The following is a 23,011-nucleotide window of genomic DNA, read 5'->3' as shown; positions in this document are numbered from 1 at the left end:
AAAATTAAACTACAATTAGGAATTAATTTGATTTGATTTGAATTCTAAAATTGAACTTCAACTTAATATAATATATATGATTATATTTTTGTCAACTTTTAACAAATTAACAAAATTTTAATCCAGACACACTAAAAACTATTAAAAAATAAGAATTGATCATTGAGCTTGAAATTTTCTTGAAGGCACTAATGAAGTGCTAATGTATGAGAGTGTGAAGTAAGGAAGAGTGAGATTAAATATTGTATTTGAATCCGGCCTTACTCTGAGAAATTCGTAAGGAGAAGGAGAGGGTAGTGTGTGGATCTAGTTGGTAGAGGTTGAGAGAGAAGGAGACATGGGATGACGATATGGAATTAGGAGGAGATGATGTTTTACTTTTATAGTCTTTCTCATTGGACTCCTTGGTTCTGGTTGTGGGATTAGAAGAGTTCCAGACTCTATTAAGATCACCCATAAAAGTGTGCAGGTGAGATGTTCTTGCTTAGGCCAATGAGTATTATCATTGTGGTTTTCTTGGCTTCCGTGTTAAACGTTAATGCATCATTTATTTGGGCACAAAAATTAAAAAATTTAGATAAGATACATGACACAAAATTGGAGTCAAATTTATAATCTCCATAAAAGTGTGCAGGGAAGATGTTCTTACTTAGGCTAATGAGCATTATCATTGTGGTTTTCTTGGCTTCCATGTTAAATGTTAATGCATCATTTATTTGGGTACAAAAATTAGAAAATTTAGATAAGATACATGACACAAAATTGGAGTCAAATTTATAATCTAATTAGATTTTTTTTTATTTTTTTTTTATTTTTTAGTTTTGGTTAGGACAAGTGACGCAAAATTGAGAATTCAATTGAAATCTAATTGGATTTTCTCTCTGTTTCATCTATTATTATTATATATATATATAGACTACTGGAAAAAAAAATGATGGTGCATTAACTGATATTTGATTGTGAGAAATTCTAGGATTTCCCTTATTTTACTTTTTTTTATTTTAATTATATAATTCGGTAGATACGGTGAGGAATGAGGATTTTGAACTTTGAAAATCATTGTTGAAAACGTAAGAGATGCCAATTGAACTATAAAATTTTTCATATTTTTTAATTTTAAGATACTTACTTTCCCCTCACATTTTTATTTATTTTAAGATACTTACAACATGCTATTAACCCCGCAAAATTCTTTCTCTTAAATCTCCAAACACTTTGTACATGAGGAGATATCAATTAAATTATAAGACTTTTGGCAAGATTTTATGAAAAAAAAAAATATGATTTTTGGCAAGCTCTTAAACTCTTTATTTTACCTAAAATGAAGAGAGTTCATTTTACAATTAAGATTTTATTGTTTAGATTTTTTTATTTTTATTTTTTATATACAAGATAGAATTTCTACTCTAACCTAATCTAAGTGTATATATGTGTGAAACTCTCTTTTAGAGACTTGAACCCCGACTTTTACCTCTTACACCCCATAAGCATTTATACTTGTGGAGTGACCACCACACCAAAGGTACGCGGTGATAGATTTTATTGTTTAGATTAAATAGTGTAAAGTGGTACAATTTTAAATAACTTGGCACCGGATACAAATTTAGGTTTATAATATTTAATACAAAGATAAAATGAATCAATCTCAAATATAGATGATAAGATTGCATATATTTTATAGATTAGATAGTGTACAAGTGGCGCAATTTTAAACGTTACACGTTTTAAAAATTCTTTTCTCTTGATTTTTTAGTTTTTAATGTTTTGAGAGGAGAAAGATATAAAATGATAATAAAAATACAAATTTACTTTTGTTTTTAACAAATGTGGGTAATAGGAGACAAACAGTGCTAACCTGAAGTGGGTAAAATGTTAATTTTTAAATCACAGGTAAATAAAGTGTTTTTAGGACAAATTATAGGTGGACAAAATGTAATTTCTCATTTTCTTTATTAGATTACACTACTATATGTAAGTACTATTCTTAGGAACCTCTATTTTATCTTGAAAAAGTTTAGAAAAATAATTTCGTTGTCACAAATTTTGCTATAAGTTTGAGTTGATTAACGTGAGGGACGGAGAAAAAATTGATGAGTCTTATAATGGACCACTTTAACAAACTATAGGAAAAAACTATGGCAATAGTACGGTCATAAAAGATCTGTCTTCTCTCGTACCAACCATTTGCAAATATATGTATAGGTGTTAAAATATGATTGGTAACTGATATCCAAAAAAAAAAAAAAAAAACTGATTCCAAAAAATATGTGGTTTCACATTTGAATTGTTGAACTCGTGAACCACATGCTCATATTCATATCATAAATGCTGAGTTCTCGGCAACGCCTTTAAGTACTAAGCTCTCAAAGCAGTCCTCCTCTCTATCCCTTCCTTTGCACACACAATTGGCCATGGCTTCGCTTCTTCAACCAAATGCTAGAAATCATGAGCCTAAGCAAAACTCCAAAACTCTGAGTTCCACAGCTTTAGAATTGGAAATCGTAAATAATCCAATGCAAAGCAACAGAGGTGTAAACGTTGTTGTTAGAAGTATGGGGGATGAGGATGAGGATGGTGTTTTCTTGACATGGGAGGATTTGTGGGTGACTGTTAATGGAAAGTAAGGTAGCAAATCAATATTTGAGGGTGTGACTGGTTATGCACGACCAGGGGAGCTCTTGGCCATAATGGGTCCTTCTGATTGTGGCAAGTCTACCCTCCTTGATAAATTAATAGGTATATCATCTTTTTTTTGTTTGCCTAAAATACTATTTACACCTTTTAAGTTTAGCATTACTTCTAAATTTCGCATTTTAACTAGGAAAATTTACAAATTTACACGATCTCTTGCTTTGAAACAATATTTATGCACTCATATCGTTAATATCTATTAGAATTTTCATTTACAACTATGTAAAAAATTTAGCTGTTTGGACAAATAAAAAATAGAATGTGGTTTTCAGATGGTTTAATGATGAAAATGTGATGAACTATAATGGGAGGGAGCATGTTGACATCGTTGTAATAGTTGAGAGCATAAATTGGAAGTTTTGAAAACTCATAAACCAATTAAAAGCAACCTTGAACTTAAGAGGTGTAAAGTGCTATTTAAACTTATGTGTCTTATATATATATATATATATCTATATATAATTTTTTTTAATGCTTCCTAATAACCAATAATATTATTAAAGCAAAACAAAAGTAGCATCCTTCCTGCAAGCATCCAAAACTATAGTAGGCAGAAGACGCGAATTACACTAGAAAGAAGACCTATTTGTGTTGTAAGTTTTAACCAGACTAGTTCTATTTTCTCTTGATTTTTTTTTTGGAGACCAAAACGTGGTTGAAAGCCTCTGCAAGTTCATCTTACAAGCAATTTGAGATGCATGTCTCCTAATTTTGTAAGGAAGAAGACGAAATATATATATTGAACATTATATATGTGCACCCTACTGTTTATCAACGAAGGAGGTGGTTTAGTGCTTGTATTCTATTACTTTGAAAGTTTGAGGTTATGGATTCGACTAGTAGCAAGCTTTACTATTACTTAAGTGGTCTCATACAATGTTAAATTTCAAATTTAAGTGGGTCGGAGTAGTGACCACACTTGCCAACCCCTTCTTTCTTCAATTATAATATTCTTTTTAAAAGAAACCTATTTATTGGGGGGGGGGGGGGGGGGGGGGGCCTGGGGTGGGACCCAGCTTAAGCAATTATATGTTACTGTTTTTGTATATACTATATTACAGGCTTAGCTTTATCAGGCATTTGAGAACCAACAAGAAAAATGTCAATGTCAAAAAAGAAATTGAATGCCCACCACACAATATTATTTTGCTACAGAAATTGTGATTTTCCTTTCAACTTAGTCTTATTCAATTACTCATCTTAGAAACACCTCCTTATAAATCTAATATATATATAAATATTTGTTTTATAAATCTTTTGTAGGATCTTGAGAAAGGTTCAGATGGAGGAATACCCACAGAGGAAGCAATAGAGTCTCTTAAAAAGTCATATAAATCATATGAAACATACCAACAAGTTCAAAGACAAGTAGCAGAAATATGTAAACAGGTAATTAATTAAGCAAGAAATTAATCTTACAATTTAATTTACACAGCATATATAAATAATCTTTCCTAAATGAATTACAGAAAAACAAAAAATAAAATTAATGAGTGAAAAATTTATGTTGGTTTCAGGATTGTGGAACATTAGAGATGAAGAGAAGCCATGCTAGCTTCGTTACTCAGTGTCTTGTTCTTATGAAAAAATCTTTCGTGAATATGTTCCGTGATCTAGGCTATTATTGGTTGCGGCTAGTTATTTATGTTGCATTAGCTATAGGCCTAGCCATTGTGTTTTGTGATGTTGGCTATAGTTATGAATCAATTCAGGTAATTCTGAAGAGAGATATATTAAATATTAATTCCTTATACATTTGATTTATAATGCAAATTAGGATAGATTCAAAAGCTAAAGTAACATTGCAATTTTATTTTATTTTATTTTATTTATTTATTTATTTATATCAGGCTAGAGGTTCACTGATCATGTTTGTATCTTCATTCTTAACTTCCATGTCCATCGGTGGATTCCCTTCTTTTGTGGAGGACATGAAGGTTTGTTTTGTTTCTCATTTAAGTATAATTATAGTGACGGAGCAAAGCTTGCCTATTACTAATAAATCAAGTTTGATTGTTCGATTTTATAGATTAGAATGACAATAGAACTAATTCCATGATTTAGATGCAGAGGAAAGTGCAATTAATCCAAAATTTGAAGCTTTGTTAATGTCATACTCAATTATTTCATGTGTTTTTCTCCCCCTCCCATTTATCCAGATATCTGAACGAGAAAGGTTAAATGGACATTATGGCACTGGTGCATTTGTTATAGGCAACACATTCTCGGCTCTTCCGTTCTTACTAGTGATTTCACTGATTCCAGGTGCAATGGCTTATTACCCTCCAGGACTTCAGAGAGATGCTGAACACTTTCTATATTTTGCTGCTGTGTTATTTGCTTGCATGATGTTAGTTGAGAGCCTAATGATGGCTGTTGCAAGCATGCTGCCTTATTTCTTGATGGGTATAACAACTGGTGCTGTGATAAGATCTTAGTAACTAATGAAGAAGATGGATTGAACCATTAACAGAGAAAAGGAATAGAATATTAGAGAATGGAAATAGAGAGATAGTAGAGATAGATGAGAATTGGGAAGAACATAGAGATGGGAATAGAATTCTTATTATGTATTCCAAAACTACCTCCAATCTTCTATTTCCTCTCTTTTATATAGCTCACCTTCTTAACTAACTCCAGCTCATCTCTTAACTAACTCCAGCTCATCTAACTAACTCTCATGACATCAGCACAGCCGCCAAGGACACCCACAGTAACTAACCAGCAACTAACACTCCTAATTACAATCTTATCAATCCCTTCCCCTTAAAAAGACCTTGCCCCCAAGGTCCACCATGCTCAAAGGGCACAAAATCTTGCCCACGAGGTGAGGAAATTGTAGCTGCAAGTTGTATAAGGACTCCCAGGTAGCATCCTCTGAAGAATGACCATGCCACTGAACCAAGACCTCAGTTATAGTTCTAGACCTGAGCTGTTTAGTCCTGCTTTGAAGGATGACAAGCGGTTCAGGATCAAGCACACCAGCAGAAGTAATAGGAGGGAGTGTTGGGACTGGAACCACATTTGATCCCAACTTAAGTTTCAAGCATGAGACATGAAACACTGGGTGGATAGAACAATCAGTAGGCAATGCAAGTCAATATGCCACCTGCCCCACTTTCTGCAGAACCTGGAATGGTCCATAGAACCGAGGAGAAAGCTTATTAAAGCCTTTCAACCTCAATGAGTGCTGCCTATACGGCTGGAGCTTCAAATAAACCCAATCACCCACATTAAAACTTGTATCAGTTCTATGCAAATCAGCCTGAGATTTCATCCTAGCTTGAGCAGAGAATAGATTCTGTTTAAGCAACAATTCTCTGCTTAAGTAAATACTTAAGACTTTGGTGATCAGTCTTGATGATGAAAGGTTTCCCAACCAAATAGGGCCTCCACTTCCTAACTGCCTTTACTAGAGCTAAAAACTCCTTTTCATAAGTAGACAAGTGAAGACTCCTACCCTTTAGAACTTCACTATGATAAGCCAAAGGTCTATTATCCTGCATTAAAACAGCACCCAGCCCTTGCCCTGAAGCATCACACTCAATTACAAAGGGCTTAAAAAGTCAAGTAATGCCAGAACGGGGGAGTAGTTACAGCCACCTTAAGAGTAGTAAAGGCCAAATCAGCTTGAGAAGACCATTGGAAGGCATCTTTCTTAAGTAATGCAGTTAAGGGGCTGCAATGAGGCCATAATTCTTAATGAATTTCCTATAATACCCAGTCAAACCCAAGAAGCCCCTCAAAGCCTTTACTGATGTAGGAATGAGCCAATTTTGCATGGCATCAGTCTTCTTAGGGTCAGTCCGAACCCCTTGACCTGATATTAAGTGCCCCAAATACTCCACCTCTTCACAACCAAACACACACTTGCTTTGCTTAGCAAACAAATGGTTATCAAGCAACACAGTCAAAACCAACTTCAAATGAGAAACATGCTGCTCAACAGAACCACTATACACCAATATATCATCAAAAAATACTAATACAAACTTCCTCAGGTAAGGCTTAAACACCTTATTCATCAATGATTGAAAGGTGGATGGTGCATTAGTTAAGCCAAATGGCATAACTAGGAATTCATAATGGCCTTCATGAGTTCTAAAGGCAGTCTTATGAATATCCCCCTCCTTCATTCTAATTTGATGGTAACCAGACCTAAGGTCTAGCTTAGAAAAGATCATAGCACCACTCAATTCATCCAGCAGCTCATCTACAACCGGAATAGGAAACTTATCCTTAACTGTAGCCTTATTTAAAGACCTATAATCAATACACATTCTCCAACTCCCATCAGCCTTTCTTACCAACAACACAGGTGAGGAAAAGGGACTATGACTGATTCTAATATAGCCAGCATCCAGTAAATCAGTAACAATTTTTTCAATTTCAGTTTTCTGATAGAAGGGGTACCTGTAGGGTCTCTCACAAACAANAGCAGAGAATAGATTCTGTTTAAGCAACGATATAAGCTCCTGTCTGTTCTGCAGTAACTGATCCACAGCAGCCACTTGGGTAGCACTAGGAATATAATCCAACAAACTGGGAGGAGGGATGCCATACAGAGCTTCAAATGGGGTCAGCTTGGTTGAAGTGTGGAAATTGGTGTTAAACCAATATTCAGCCAAGTGAAGCCAATCAGCCCAGCACTGGGTTTGTCACCAACAAAGGCCCTTAAGTATTGCTCTAGGCTCCTATTCACCACTTCAGTTTGACCATCCGATTGGGGATGGTAAGCTGAAGACATAGCCAACTCAGTACCCTGCAATTTGAATAATTCTTGCCAAAAATGAGCTGTGAAAATAGAACCCCTGTCACTTACAATAGTCTTAGGCATTCCATGGAGTTTAAACACATCTTTCATAAAGACTGCAGCCACCTTTGCAGCTGTGTAAGGATGAGAGAGAGGTAGGAAATGGACAAATTTAGTCAATCTGTCAACTACCACAAAGATCACTTCATAACCATGAGACTTAGGTAACCCCTCAATAAAATCCATACTAATATCCAACCAGGGTCTGTCAGGAACCGGAAGTGGCTGTAACAAACCAGCTGGTTTAGAAGTGCTCACCTTCACTCTTTGGCAAACCTCACAACATTGGACATGGATCTTGACATCTTTAACCATACCTTTCCAAAAGAAATCTTGCCTCACCCTATGCAATGTCTTCAAAAAACCAGAGTGACCACCACAAGGAGAATTGTGAACATGCTGCAACACCAGAGGCTTCAAGGGAGAACTATGGCTGAGGAAGATGCAACCTTTATAAAACACAAGACCATTAAGAAGAGTAAAACCAGCAGGGCAGAATCTTCAACAGCCAAAGCCTTAAACAATTGCTGGTACTCAAGATCAGTATTATAGCTATCCTTAAGAATGTCCAACCAAGAAGAACAAGGGAAAGAAATCATGAAGAGAGAGGCAGCATTAGAGTCCTCCAATCTGTTAGAGTCCTCCAATCTCCTTGAAAGTGCATCAGCAGCTCTATTTTCACTTCCTTGCTTATATTCTACCAAAAATGAATACCCCAACAACTTAGTAATCCACTTTTGTTGAGTTGGGGTGCCAATTCTCTGCTTAAGTAAATACTTAAGACTTTGGTGATCAGTCTTGATGATGAAAGGTTTCCCAACCAAATAGGGCCTCCACTTCCTAACTGCCTTTACTAGAGCTAAAAACTCCTTTTCATAAGTAGACAAGTGAAGACTCCTACCCTTTAGAACTTCACTATGATAAGCCAAAGGTCTATTATCCTGCATTAAAACAGCACCCAGCCCTTGCCCTGAAGCATCACACTCAATTACAAAGGGCTTAAAAAGTCAAGGTCAGTGCCCTCCTTCAAGACTATCTGATGCTCATGTCCTCGGAGAGGTGGTAATGCAGTGGGTACTTCAAAGACCTTGCTGAAATCGTGTAGCAACTGAGTAATGGACACATGTTGCTGCACTGGTGTGGAAGTAATAGGGCAGGATATGATTTGCAGCAGTAGTCCTTTCTTGATGACTGGTTTAAAGAATTGGTCAGCTTCTTGAAGAGTGAGACCAGATGGTTGTAACCCTGTAAACAAAATTTCCCTACCCCCAAGACTAAACTCCATGATCAATTTCTTGAAATCCCATTTAATTGGTCCAAGAGTACATAACCATTGAGTACCAAGAACCACATCACAGTCACTCAAGGATAAAACATTCAAATCAACTTGCAATTCCTGACCTTGGATTCTGAAATTAACCTCCTGGCAAGCACCTTGTGTTCTAAGTACTTCCCCATTAGCTACCTTTACTGTGAAACTTTCTTGAGTTGACAATGGCAACTTCAAGGATGACCAAGAAGACACATCCAAGAAATTATGAGTACTACCACTGTCAATCAAGATAAGCACATCCTGATGGTTAACTCTCCCCCATACTCTCATTGTACCTGGAGAAGGACTTCCAAGTAATGCATAAAGAGTGATTTCTGCACACCCTACTGTCTGGTGCTGCAATTCTATGGGAGCATCATACACCATTGTTCTTTCTTCTTCCAGAACCTCTTGCTCACTTCCCAGGTTGTTCTGTTGAAACCCTTCCATAAGGAAAATCTTTGGTGTCTTGCATTGATGTCCCACATGCCATTTATCCTCACAATAGAAACATAATCCCTTCTTCTTCCGGTCTTCAACCTGCATAGCAGTGAGCCTCTGCACAGGTAGTTTAGTAGTCTTCAAATCATTCTTGATTGGTGGGGGTCCCAAAATTGAAGGCTTAGACACTTCACCCCATGGCCTGACATTCTTCTTACACGTAAGAAGATATTCTTCTTGTATTTTGGCAAGGCCAAATGCTGCATTTAAATTCTGAGGATTCAACATCCTAATTGGTAATCTAATTTCGTCCCTCAATCCACTCAAGTAACAGCTGAGTCTGTGCTTCTCAGATAGTTCCTTAATTCGATTAGACAAAGCTTCAAACTATCCTTTGTACGCAGATACAGATCCCACTTGTTTCAATTTGGTTAGAGTTTCCATAGGATCATCATAGGAAGAAGACCCAAACCTTATGTATAATGCTCTAACAAAAGCCTCCCAACTAGTGAATAGACCCGCTTCCTCTGCATCTTGGAACCAAATCAGGGCCTCATCCTCCATATGATATGATGCTAATAATATCTTTTGGTTGATTGGGGTATTATACAAATGAAAAAATTGGTTGGCCTTGTACACCCAACCTGATGGATTCTCTCCCTTAAACCTCGGAAATTCCAGTCTCACAGCTTTAGGAATCATTGCAAAATCTTGTTGTTGATTGGCCACCATTGGAGGTGAGTTTCTTGGCGAAGGTGATACAGGCCTTTGTTGCCAACCATTCCCAGCTTCTGTCATTCCTTGCACAGTCTCTGATAGAGTCTGCAACAAACTTGTGACTGCATCCAATTTCTGATGAACTATACGAAATTCTTGATCATGTTGCTCGATCGCCGATGACAAAGCATTGACTTTCTCGTTAAGGAAAGAAGAGGATCGTGTTTCTGCCATAGTAGCAGGAAGAGCTCTGATACCAATTTGATAAGATCTTAGTAACTAATGAAGAAGATGGATTGAACCATTAACAGAGAAAAGGAATAGAATATTAGAGAATGGAAATAGAGAGATAGTAGAGATAGATGAGAATTGGGAAGAACATAGAGATGGGAATAGAATTCTTATTATGTATTCCAAAACTACCTCCAATCTTCTGTTTCCTCTCTTTTATATAGCTCACCTTCTTAACTAACTCCAGCTCATCTCTTAACTAACTCCAGCTCATCTAACTAACTCTCATGACATCAGCACAGCCGCCAAGGACACCCACAGTAACTAACCAGCAACTAACACAGCAACTAACACTCCTAATTACAATCTTATCATGCTGGAATTCAAGGGCTCATGCTATTTGGTGATGGATTTTTTCGATATCCGAATGATCTTCCCAAACCATTTTGGAGATACCCATTTTACTACATTGCTTTTTCCACAAGTATGCATACCAAGAATTGTTCAAGAACGAGTTTGAAGGGCTAACATTTCCCAGAGACAATGCCGGAGGGCCAATCAATCTAAGAGGTGAAGAAATTTTGAGAGATACATGGCAAGTGGAAATGAGCTACTCTAAGTGGGTTGATCTTGCTATCTTGCTAGGAATGGTGGCTTTGTATGGAATTTTGTTCTTGGTTATCATCAAGATCATTGAAAATGTAAAGCCTGTTGTTGCAAGTTTCATGTCAGCACGTTTCAAGCAAACAGCACAAGTCATGGTGAATCCTTTTACTACACCCGTGCATGGGGGGACCATACAGCAGAGCTATTGTCATATTTTTTAATTTTTAAAATTTACTATTTTAATTTTTACAGAATGCGTTTTACTTCTATAATGTGCAAGGCTTAGGAGGCCTTTGCACTCAAGTACACCTCATTATTAGATTAACACTGATCTCACTCTGACTAAAAACAAAAGAAAAATCTGACACAGAGAGAGAGAGGGAGGGGGGAGGATACCACACCTTTGCCACAATATATGCACCACTCTGCTCATCTAGATCTTCCATAGAATTTTTTATGATGGGAATCAGTTCCGAGAGATGAATGTATGTAGCACCACCACCAGGGACTATTCCTTCAGCCATGGCAGCAAATGTGGCAATTTTTGCATCTTCAATTCTGAGTTTCCGGTCTTCAAGCTCCACCTCAGTGTGTGCTCCTACCTAAAATAATAGAAAGATAAATAAAAGGAAAGGTAAAACAATTATGAACAAAGGTTTTGAATATCAGTCATTATCAACAAAAAAAAAAAATTAAAGTTTCAAAATTTAAATAAAAAACAAAGATAAAGCCTCGTTCACTTTTTCTTTTCTTCTCTCTCTCTCTCTCTCTCTCTCTCTCTCTCTCTCTCTCTCTGTGGCTGGAAAAGCCTTGTTCACTTTTGACAAGACAGATATTGATTGAAGCCAGCATCCATGAAGAAGAAAGCTGTTACACAAGATTTTATTAACAATCTCTAAGAAATAGCACTTTTTTAAATTGCAGACCTTAATCACAGCCACACCGCCAGAGAGTTTAGCAATTCTTTCAGAAAGCTTTCTTGACAAGGATGCATTATCTGTTTCAGCCAGATCCTTCTTGATTTGCAAAATTCTTGCCAGTATTTCAGCTTTAGTAGTAGGGTCAGCAACAATGGTTGTTGAATTACTGATTATGGTAACTTTTTGTGCAATGCCAAGCTGATCTGAAGTTGCACATTCAAGCATCAGACCCAAATCTCCAGAGAGAAAATCAGCGCCTAATGACATTAAAATTATCTCAATGAGAAACTGAAGCGGAAATAGCAATCTCATCACAAAGAAATACAATTATACGACAAATGCAATAAGGCCCCCGGAAACATAAATGATGATGATGTTTATATTTCCAAAGTTCAGAAAAATGCAGATAGTGACGTTTGAGATATGTTTCTATCCACAGCTTACAGTCACATAAAGAAAAAGATGTTGTGACAGAGAGGGCGTGTGTAGTGTTTACATGTAATATGTACAGATGTATTGTCCTTTTGAATGTTATTTAGAAGATGCACCAAATGATCAAACCTATAAAAGTTATTGAACTCAACAGGGCTGGAAAAGAAAGTCACATTTTCTGAAATCTCTGTATTCCCTTTTTCACCAAAAAATACAGGGTAAGGAAAGTGTTTTGAAAATCTTAATGTACTAAGATTTTGTCTCCATTCTCTCATTCTTAATAAGCAATCAGAGATTAACAGGTGATAACAAATAGGTTAAATAAATGCATTTGCACAACATTTTGGCACAAAAGTTCCCACAAATTAGGGCCACAAAATAGCTTGAGTTCTACCAAATTGTGTATTTAACAGGAAAAACACATCCATATAAGGGGCCTACATTGAGATCCTGAAAAAAAGAAACATCAGAATAGCAATCACTTTACAATTTTTTTTTTTTTTTTTTATATATGAATACCAGAAATTCACTAATTTTCTACATCAATTATTAGATACTTGAGAGCTCAATTTGAATTAAACACTATCATAACTCGTACTGAGGTTCTTTACATGACTATGAGGGCCAGCAAACTAGGAAATAAAAAATGTGAGTGAACATCTGGCTGCAAAGTGAACTATCTCATCATTTTGAGATGTAAAGATATTAATATAAGGCTAAAAGTGGGAATGAGTTGAGCTGTGTCACAAAGTAACAAATTAATAAATTTAGTGAATGAAAAGCAGGTCATAGTCAGGATAGATTCTTAACATCAAAACAACCACTGATTCAGAATAAACATTATCTTATTATTGACATATGTCATGGAAAAATTAAATAATTAAGCAAATAAAGTTTGGCATGCAGCACATAATTTGACCTGTCATAAGTGCAATATCTTGCAAAAGAGCTTTCTTTCCTTCTAAAAATCCTGGACATTTGACAACAGCAACATTTAGTAAACCTTGCATTTTGTTCTCCACTAGTGTTTCCAGTACTTGCCTGGAGATATCCTCTGCAATGATTAGCAGTGGGACACTCAGTTGAGTAGTCTTTTATAGCAAAGGAACAATTTCTTTGACAGTTGAAATCTTCTGATCAGTTACTAGGACTTTGGCATTGTCAAACTCCACTATAGATTTGTCGTGGTTTGTAATGAAATGGGGTGACATGTAACCCTTGTCAATCTGTCCAGAAAGATCTAATAGAATTAAATAAATAAATAAATAACACTAGGAATCAGAGATAAAGGGAAAAATGCAAAACGACCCCTCCAACTTTAGGTCAAAATTAAACAGAACTCTGATGTTCTAATATCAAGTTTTAACCACAGAAGTTTGGGAAACTGCCAAATTGGTCCTTCCGTCTTACTTCTGATGGCTCAATGGAAGGAAATCTTGTCAAGTGCTTCGTGCATTAAAGTAAAATTTACTATAGAAAAACCATTTTAATTCTATTTTCCTTTTCTTTTCTCTCTTATATTAATCTGCTTCTTCCTCTCTCATTCCTGCCAACACACCACCATCTCTGGCAACCAAGAACCACCACAATTTACCACTACAAAAACTGGCACACATGGGCAAAGATTTGACAAAAAATAGAAGGGATTTGGAATAGAAAAAATGTGGTGGCCAAAGGGTGGTGGTTTGGGGTTGTGGAGGTGGCAAGTCCAAAGCTGTAGTTGTCAGATCTAAGCCAGAGGTAGTGGTTTAGGGCTTGTTGTGGAAGTTTGGGGTTGTGTTATCTCTTGGTTTTGAGGGTGGCCAAAGGGTGGTGTCAATTATATGCACGTAGTCCTTGTTCAGTTCATGATACATTCTGTTGCTAAGAAAATGTAGAAATGAAAAGAAATACTAATTAACATGATTAAAAGTAGTAGCATCTACTTGTGAGATGAGGAATGAATATTACAATTTTTCAATTGTATCTATTTGTGTCATGACTCCATAGAATTGGGACTTTCTGAACTGGGTACAACCTTTTATGAGTTTTATCTATCTATGCCTTAAGAAATAAACTTTCAATAGATTGAGACTATAACCTTGATGTTGGTTTTCTTTAGTCCGTTTATTTTCCAAAAAAAAAAAAAAAAAAACAAACAGTGGGGTAATTAGGTCATAGCCAGTTTATAAAGTTTATTTTCATTCTAAAATTATGGTTCAATTCAAATTACATCCTGACCCATTTTCTTTCCTTTCAAATTAAATTTTCCTTTCTTTGAGATGGTCGTGAATCTTTTCAATTAAAAATCATCCTTAATGACCTACCTTCATTCCTTCTTCTATTATTACAGAGGTCTCAAATGATGAAGTTGACTCAATAGAGATACTTATCAAAAAAAAAGTTGACTCAATAGTGATAACTCCATCAGGACCAATCTTTTCTATAGCTTCAGCAATTAAGTTCACAACAAATTCATCATTTCCAGAAGAAATTGTGGCCACAGCTGCAATGTGGCAAAAGACACTTTCAAGATTTTGTTTTTGACATGTAATTATAATTTTTTATTAAAAAAAGTGCAAAGAGGGGCACAAACCTAATTCACAAGACATGCTCTAGATATTTCTGACTCTGATTTTTATTAGCAAAATGCAAAGGAAAGCAATACCTTTTATATCATCTCTTCCTCTTATTGGCACACTTTTCTTCTTCAAGACCTTGACCAATTCTTTCACAGTCTTATCCATTCCTTTCTTCAAAGAAACCGGTTAGCCCCAAAAGCAACTGCCAGCATCCCAGATTTGATCATTGCTTGAGCCAAAACAATTGCAGTAGTTGTACCATCACCAGCCAAATCATTCATTTTAGTTGCAACCTGCAAGCAGGATATGAAGATTTACATATCTATGATTGCTTTTGTCTCGAAAAACATCAATACAACAACAGGGGAGAGAATTATCTAGCAACCATAAATGACCTCTTGGATTAGCATTGCTCCTGCATTCTCAATTGCATCTGAAAGCTCTATGGATCAAGCAATTGTAACGCCATCATTAATTACTTTAAGCGATCCAGACTCAGAAAGAATAACATTACAGCCTGCATATTTTCTCTTAAAATCAATACCTCTATCAAATTAGCAGCATGAAATTTAATAATTTGATTAAAAAATACTTATATTCTCTTCAGAGTATTTCAGTATGTGTTACATCTAGCATATTATAGCTTTTTTAAAATGTCAGAAAAGTCATAAAGGCTTATGCCGTAACAGAACCAACCCCATAAATTGAAAAATTGAAGTTCTCAAGTATAACTATTTTACATAGCCAAAGTGAGGCCACCCTAGCTGGCTGAAGCTTATTAAGAAAATAAGCAAATAAATATCTCTTCATAAATAAATTAATATCTTTTCAAGCAAGGCTTCAGTTACAAGCCTTCAAGGCTTCAACTGATCTTATGCCATATTCATGACGAACAGAGCTAGCTTCCCCTTCAATAGCCTTTTTTACTTTGCTATTATTATTACTTTTAATAGACATGCCACTGAAGCCATGAAAAACCAAGACCTCATACCTACAATCTTACTATTTTAGGCTTTAATCAGTCCCCGTCAATGGCATTAACACAAGTTACACAATTTATGGCATTTTATGGGGTTCTTCCTTATAATTATGGTGTTAGAAGCATTTGCAAATAATCTCAATCCACCATCTAGCTCACTTGAGAAGAATATAATCAGGATTACACTTACAAATTATCTTCTCTATTTGAGGCATCAATGGACCAAGGCCCTTAAATAATATCCTTAAGTCTTGACATTGACAGACACCAGTTTGCAAGTTGCAAGTCCCATAATAACTACAGTTCAAGTATATGAACTTGATTTCATTAATATTCAGCTGCAATGTGCAAAAACTAGGATGAACCTGTTTCATTTTGCTTCCTAACCTTCACAGGGATGGCAATCCTCTCCCCCCCCCCCCCCCAAAAAAAAAACCACAAAAAAAAAAAAAATGCAACAATTCTCAGTATTTCAATTTCACCTACTCCAATATAAACTCTGCCATTCAGTGAGAATGAATCTCATTATACAATTTCGTCCTAGATTCCAAAAGTTCGTGAAGAAAATTTTTATGATAGAAAATAGCAAATACACATAAATTCAAGCAGCATTGCTATTCTGAACTCTTCCCAAATGGTATAGAATTTTTCTCAAGCTCCATATAGTCTTGGAATAACTCACATCTTTAACCACCCCCCCCCCCCAAAAAAAATCCTGCCTAGGAGAAAAAAAAAAAGAGGAGAGAAAAATTAAAATGATAATTTAATAAAATTTAGTACAACTTCTCGGACTAAATTGAATTTACACATTAGAAGTGTAAGCTAAACCACAATCTCATGCAAATGCGAAATAAATAAAATTTGCAGTGAACTTGCAAATTGAAGTCTTGCAAAATGGCACTGCAATCTTCCATTAGCCTAATTTTGTTGGGTGGCTCAACTACACCATGCACTGAAAAATTTCACCACTTGATAAGACAAAGTCAAATCTCTAGCTGGCTCACTTCACTGAAATAGATGAAATTAATTTAATGTGTAGCCTCCAGCACATTTCACATTACTACTACCATCACATAAACAAAACAAATTAAACTTTGCAAACTATTACCAAATAACAATCATCCAATTGAAACTACTGTATGCATTGCAAATGATACAGCAAGAATCACCAACAAGATATTTTTTAACCTGTAGGCTTATCATTGATCCCTTCATCAATATAAGCATAGATAGAAAATGAAATAATCCCTCTTGTTCTCAATAACTAAAGTATAAAGAGAGTAAGACAGTATATAATGGTAGCAACCTAAAAAAGCTATCAAAACAAACAGAATTGAAGAATACCCAAATACCTCTAGGTCCTAAGGTGAGAGAAACAGCATCAGCCAGCTTATCAATCCCATCTTGCAAGGCCTCCCTGCATTCTTTACCCAAAGATACCCTCTTTGGGCCTGCCTTAACAGCAATACTCCTCACAAAATTTGCACTTCTCCACAACCCAGTTGCCCTTTGGTTCCAATAAAGGCTCTGCAACAATAACCCATTACTTCAAACACAAAATAATAAAAGAGAAAGACATACAGAGAGAAAGAGAGACTACTTACAGAAAAGAGAGGTTTTTGATGGAAGAGCTGAAGGGAAGAGAAGGAAACAGACATATCCCTATAATAGTTGAAGAAGAAGAAGAAGAAATGGTTTTGCTTTGGGGCTTTGGTTTTGGAATTAGAAGCAGAACAATGACACTATGACAGACAAGCCAGGTTTCTGAGGACTTTCAAAGGTTTTAGGTTTGAGGGGTTTTAGAACAACGACTCGGACCGGTTAACGTGACTCAACTCAACTCAACTGAGTCAACTCATGAACTAGCTGCATCGTTGGAGCGGGTTTGGGCTCATAGACCCCGATTACCTTTTTGGGCTATCCTACAAAACCTAGCCCAAACCAGCCTTTCACTTTTCCTCCAAATTATGGATTTATTTTTTTTAAACCCATTCTCAGTAAGTTATAAAATTCAGCAATCAACTATCGATTGATAATAGAAAAATTAGTGAATTATTTTTCTAACCATCTCGATCAATATCTAATTTTCTAACAAATAAATCTTATTTTCTTGAATATATATATATATATATACATAATATGAGGTGAGTTCAAATTACATTGATGTAAAAAATTACACATTTTTTAAATCGTAGATTTCTAAGAAATCTAATGGTTAGAAAATAACTATAATCAATGTCATCTTTAAAATTAATTACTTTCCATATTAGCTAACCTAATTAATTTGAGAAAATATTATATTATTTTCTTTTTAACTTTCATTCTCCCCCCTCAAAAAAAAAAAAAAAAACTTTCATTCTCTCTCCTAATCAATTCGTCCCTAATCTTGCACAAGAGCATATTCTCAATGTTCTTGGGCATGGAGGCAGTTGTGCTGGACTTTCAATTGCTAAAGAAGCAGGTGTCAACTTTTATAGTGACTTTAATTCATTAGTTTGACTAAAACTCTTGAAAGTAACCATGTAAAGTAGTAGTTAAAAATTTGAATTGTGATGTGCTGCTTTGTCACAGCATTCTCTTTGAGCTTGTAATAGAAACCAAGCCATTGCTTTCAAAATTAAGCTTGCTTGTAACATTTGAATTTTTTGTGGGAACTAAATAATAAGAAAATTTTCCTCCAATAGACTTGTTTAGTTGAGAGACTAGAGAAAAAAGGCCACCTCCTAAGCCAATTATGCCTGATCTTGCCTCACCAAATGTACCATCATTATTGTGCCCACACCCAAATACAATCTTTGGTATTATGTCTTGATGGCTCGTAGTTGAGCCAATGGTTAAGGTTTCAACACCAAGATCACCATTAGTGAATGATTGGTCTCCATATAAATAACCATACTGGCAGGTGTTTTTATTAGTGCCACAAGAGGCAGTGTCTAATGCCTTGCAAGGACTTGAATTGCAGGGCACGTTACCATATGTTGAAGCTTGCTGAGGATCAAAGAGTGGAAGGTTTTACTTGTAGCATTTTTCTCATGGCTCACATTGTGTCCATGTTAGATCTTTACCTGTATCTGCAATGAAAGTTGCTTCTGTCAATGAAAGTAAAAGTACTTTGAAAGTCTTTCAATACCTACGACAAAGTCTAGAAACATGGAGATAGAGAACAATTAAAAGCAATTGTTGTGTTATTCAACAAAGTCCGGCGGCTGTGGCTTTTATTTTTTTTTTTTTTGGTTGCTTCCAACGACCTGGCCATGGAGGTGGAAGGGTTGTGGAGGATGTAGAGAGAGAAACGTGCAAAGAGAAAGAGAGAGAGAGAGAGTGAAAGAGTCAGACGTATAGATTTTTTTGGATTTAGAAATAGGTATGAAATGTATTAAATAAGGGATAATAAATTAGATCAATTAGAATATTAGCATTAATGAGTCTTTTTTTGACTATTGGATTTATTTAAATTCAAAGGTTTAAAAAAGGTGTAAGGTGTAACTCCTTAAGAGTTACACATTTTTTGTACCGTAGATTTTTAATAAATCCAACGGTTGAAAAAATAGCATTAAATGAATATTACTTTTCTCTATCCTCATTTATTACTTTCCATAAACCTCATTGGGTGTTTAACTGTCTCTTTCTTCCTAAAATTTTTGGATATATATGAATCTAGGCAAAAAACAAAGACTAAAACAATTCAAAGATATAAAGATATACTATAATTTGTGATTTTATAAGTACACTTAGTCTGTCAGAACTACCCCTAAACAATTCACAAAATGAGCAAGAGCCTTGTGGTTTCTAGTTTCAACACATTATAGCAAAAACACATGACAAAACTCAAATCTATTGAAGATAGGGCAGATATGAGATCACAAAATAAAATAAAGAAGTGAACATATATATATATATATATATGTATGTATGTTTTATTATAATGTTGAAAATAAATGATGACCAGAATCTACAAAGAAGTATCTATTTGGTTATTTGAAAAAGTTGGCAGATTGATGTTCATACAGTTATGAAAAGCATGTTATAGTCAGACTGGTAATGAATGAGCTTGCTTGATTCAGGTGGTTAACATCTAACATGATAAATTTGGCCTGTTTTATTGTCACCGTGTTGAATTCTTTTTTGTGGTTAAGAAATATTTGAACCATATATATACTCAGTGTGGGTGCCTTTTTTCTTAGCATGCAAGCCCAAGGATCCCAAGCCAAATACTTATGGTTTTGTGGACTGGGCTTGGTTCACCGCGGCTAAATAGGCTGTTTACAAACCAAGTTGTGCACAGAGCAAGGATTCTACAACACGTATACACAAGCAAAGCAAAAATATATGTATTGAACGGCAAGAAAAATAGCAAAAGGAAAATAATGTAATAAGGAAAAGCACACAATGACTGTTAGGGATCCTCAAGTCAATATGAAATATTTGATTATTTTCTTAATTATGGATTACAATGTGCTCACTAAGACGTGTTACAAGGTCCAAATAAGCTCAAAAATCACAGACTTAGATGGCTATTCAAGCCTCCAAGACTTGCCAAGTTTGAATCTCTTTGAATCTGAGTGTGTTCTATAGTGGCTGTGTTGGAATACCAGGGAGTATTCTCTTTCCTTTTAATACTTTTTCTAAGTTTTGGCAGAGTTTTCTCAATGATTTTGTTATGATTCACTACTGTCGAATTTCCCCTTCAATGCTAGCTGCCTTCCCCTTTTATAGTGTCATGGTAGGATTCTAGCGTACCACTAATTTCTCTCTTTTGCTCGCCAAGGTATTAAAGCTCTTGCTATCCCAGTTACTCAGAGGGCTGGTCCGTTCCTTATTCCTCATAATTTTCTCCTTTTGGTATTGTCACCCTGAAAAGTCCTTCGCTGACTTTCCATTCCGAGGTGCCTTTAGGTAGCTGACCTCACACATTTTGGCTCTTCACTTTTTCAGCTTTTGGCTATCCCTTTTCTTGTCATTTTTCCCAAGTGGTCGGAATCCTTTCCTTTTGGGTTGAAGGTTTCTCCAGCCACTTTCTCTTATAGTTCTTCCTTCTGGATTCCTTGAAGTACCACCCCTTTTGTTCACGAATGGCTACTTCACGCCTTCTGGTTCCTTACTGTGTCATTGGGTGCTTGAGAAGGACATATCTGTCCTTCGTTCCTTACGCTTTTTTGGTACTTCTCTTGAGCTGTCTCAATCCTACCTCAGCTGTGTTGTGCATCCTAGGGATCCCGAGCCTTTGGCAGCTTCTGGGGATTTCGGCCTAGCCTTTTCTGCTGGACTCCCTTCGATCCCTTGATCTTGGCAAGCTAAGCTTTTCCTTTCGTGGGCTTCAAATCTTTTGGGCTTACTATCCTTTTTCTTTGTGGTGAATTCATCCCTTTTATAATTACTTGTCATGGGGTTGGCCCATTGTGTTATTTCTTTGAGCCCTAGTTTCATGATTTTTTTTTACCTCAACATACTCCTCGATACAAGAGTTACAAGCAAGGGATATTTTCATTACAACGCCTTCTAATTATAAATGAAATACGTATAATGTTTACAATATTCTGCTAATTAAAATAGATTTGGCCTAATTCCATCCCAAGCAAGAAGAAGAAGAAAGAGGCTGGAGTGACTCGGAGGTACAACGTTTTTATTTTTATTTTTATTTTTTTTATTTTTTATTTTATTTAAGGAAGAAAGGTACATAGTTAAACAACGCCTAAGGAAGTCTATGGAAAATAATAAATAAAGATAGAGAAAATTTCTTATTAATTAAGTAAATAAGGTGGAAATTCTTAATCATTTAATGCTACTTTTTCAACCGTTGGATCTATTGGAAATCTACAGTATAAAAAATGTGTAACTCTTAAAGAGTTACACTAGGTGTAACTTGAACTCATCTCTATATAGAGATATATATAGGGTTGAGTTCAAGTTACACCTGGTGTAACTCTTAGTAATGTTACACCAATTATATCTTTGTATAATCTCCATACAAAGTTTCAAAGATCAATAGCCATGTTATCTACTATCAATTGTATAAATTTGAGTTTTTGTAGTTTACAATATTGCATAAAATATGAGTTTATGGATCGAATAGTAAAAAACATCCGATTGGTATGAAAATTGGCATGCATGTTTAGAACATATAGAAAATATAATCCAACGGTGGGATTTTCAAAATATAAATTCATTAACAAGTTATTGGATAGTGTAACATTGCTTAGAGTTACATATAATTTTATCAATTAAGATAATAGGAATACATTATATATATATATATATATATATGGGTTGGGTTTAAGTTACATAAGGTGTAACTCTAAGTAATGTTACACTATTCAATATTTTTTAATTAAATGCGAATTTTGACAAATCAACCGTTGGATTACATTATCTTTGTATATTCTCCATACTTGCAAAGTTTCAAAGTGATCAAAGATCAATAGCCATGTTATCTATCAATTGTATAAATTCAAGTTTTTGTAGTTTACAATATTGCATAAAATATGAGTTTATGGATCGAATAGTAAAACAACATCTGATTGGTATGAAAATTGGCATGCATGTTTAGAACATATAGAACATATAATCCAATGGTGGAATTTTCAAAATATAAATTCATTAACAAGTTATTGGGTGGTGTAAAGTCGAGTTTACAGAGGTAAGCAAGAGATTGGATGAACTTCTTACCAAGCAAGAGATCTATTGGCATCAATGGTCTAGAGTTTCTTGGCTAAAACATGGTGATAAAAACACTAGGTTTTTCCATTCCAAGGCATCCCAAAGAAGAAGAAGGAATTTTATTCAAGGTATCTGGGATCAACAGAAGAATTGGGTTGAGAGAATTGATGATATTGCTGGGGTGGCGACAAATTATTTTGACTCTATTTTTAGTTCTGGTGGATGTGATCGAATGGATGAGTGTCTTAACATAGTTTCGCATAAAGTGACCCCGGATATGCTAGAAATGTTGTCCAGTGAATATAGTGCAGAAGAAGTCAAAGCAGCGTTGTTCCAGATAGGACCAACAAAGGCTCTAGGACCTGACAATAAGAATGTTTTATTTTATCAAAAGTTTTGGCATATAGTAGGAGATGATGTGACTAATGCTGTGTTAGATTTCTTGAATTCTGGTAATATGCTACCTGAAATTAATTATACTCATATTGTGCTTATTCCGAAAATTAAGTCACCAGAGAGGATATCTGATTATAGACCTATCAGTCTCTGTAATGTCGTATATAAAATTATTTCTAAAGTGTTAGCCAATAGATTGAAGCTCATTTTGCCTTTGTTGATTTCTCCTGCTCAAAGTGTCTTTGTCCATGGTCG

General features: G+C 35.4%; 2 protein-coding genes across 2 annotated transcripts; both read right to left on the bottom strand.

Annotated features, from left to right (window-relative positions):
- Positions 1-8,492: 8,492 nt before the first annotated feature.
- On the bottom strand, positions 8,493-17,469 carry LOC112032473 (uncharacterized). The gene is made up of 8 exons (XM_065761545.1): positions 17,308-17,469; positions 17,056-17,230; positions 15,120-15,241; positions 14,811-15,017; positions 13,083-13,403; positions 11,738-11,988; positions 11,213-11,413; positions 8,493-10,224 (listed from the first exon to the last, which is right to left on the bottom strand). The coding sequence occupies exon 8, from the start codon at positions 9,543-9,545 to the stop codon at positions 8,493-8,495; it is 1,053 nt and encodes a 350-aa protein (XP_065617617.1). The 5' UTR covers positions 9,546-10,224; positions 11,213-11,413; positions 11,738-11,988; positions 13,083-13,403; positions 14,811-15,017; positions 15,120-15,241; positions 17,056-17,230; positions 17,308-17,469.
- On the bottom strand, positions 9,645-14,889 carry LOC111996384 (chaperonin 60 subunit alpha 2, chloroplastic-like). Its single transcript, XM_065761544.1, has 6 exons — positions 14,811-14,889; positions 14,470-14,648; positions 13,309-13,389; positions 11,738-12,019; positions 11,213-11,413; positions 9,645-10,253 (listed from the first exon to the last, which is right to left on the bottom strand). The coding sequence occupies exons 1-6, from the start codon at positions 14,887-14,889 to the stop codon at positions 9,645-9,647; spliced, it is 1,431 nt and encodes a 476-aa protein (XP_065617616.1).
- Positions 17,470-23,011: the final 5,542 nt, after the last annotated feature.

The sequence above is a fragment of the Quercus suber genome, unplaced genomic scaffold (assembly GCF_002906115.3).
Source record: "Quercus suber isolate HL8 unplaced genomic scaffold, Cork oak 2.0 scaffold_418, whole genome shotgun sequence".
NCBI classification, from domain to species: domain Eukaryota; kingdom Viridiplantae; phylum Streptophyta; class Magnoliopsida; order Fagales; family Fagaceae; genus Quercus; species Quercus suber.
The sequence above is the reverse complement of the archived record's forward strand: the minus strand, read 5'-3'. Positions and strand labels throughout refer to the sequence as shown.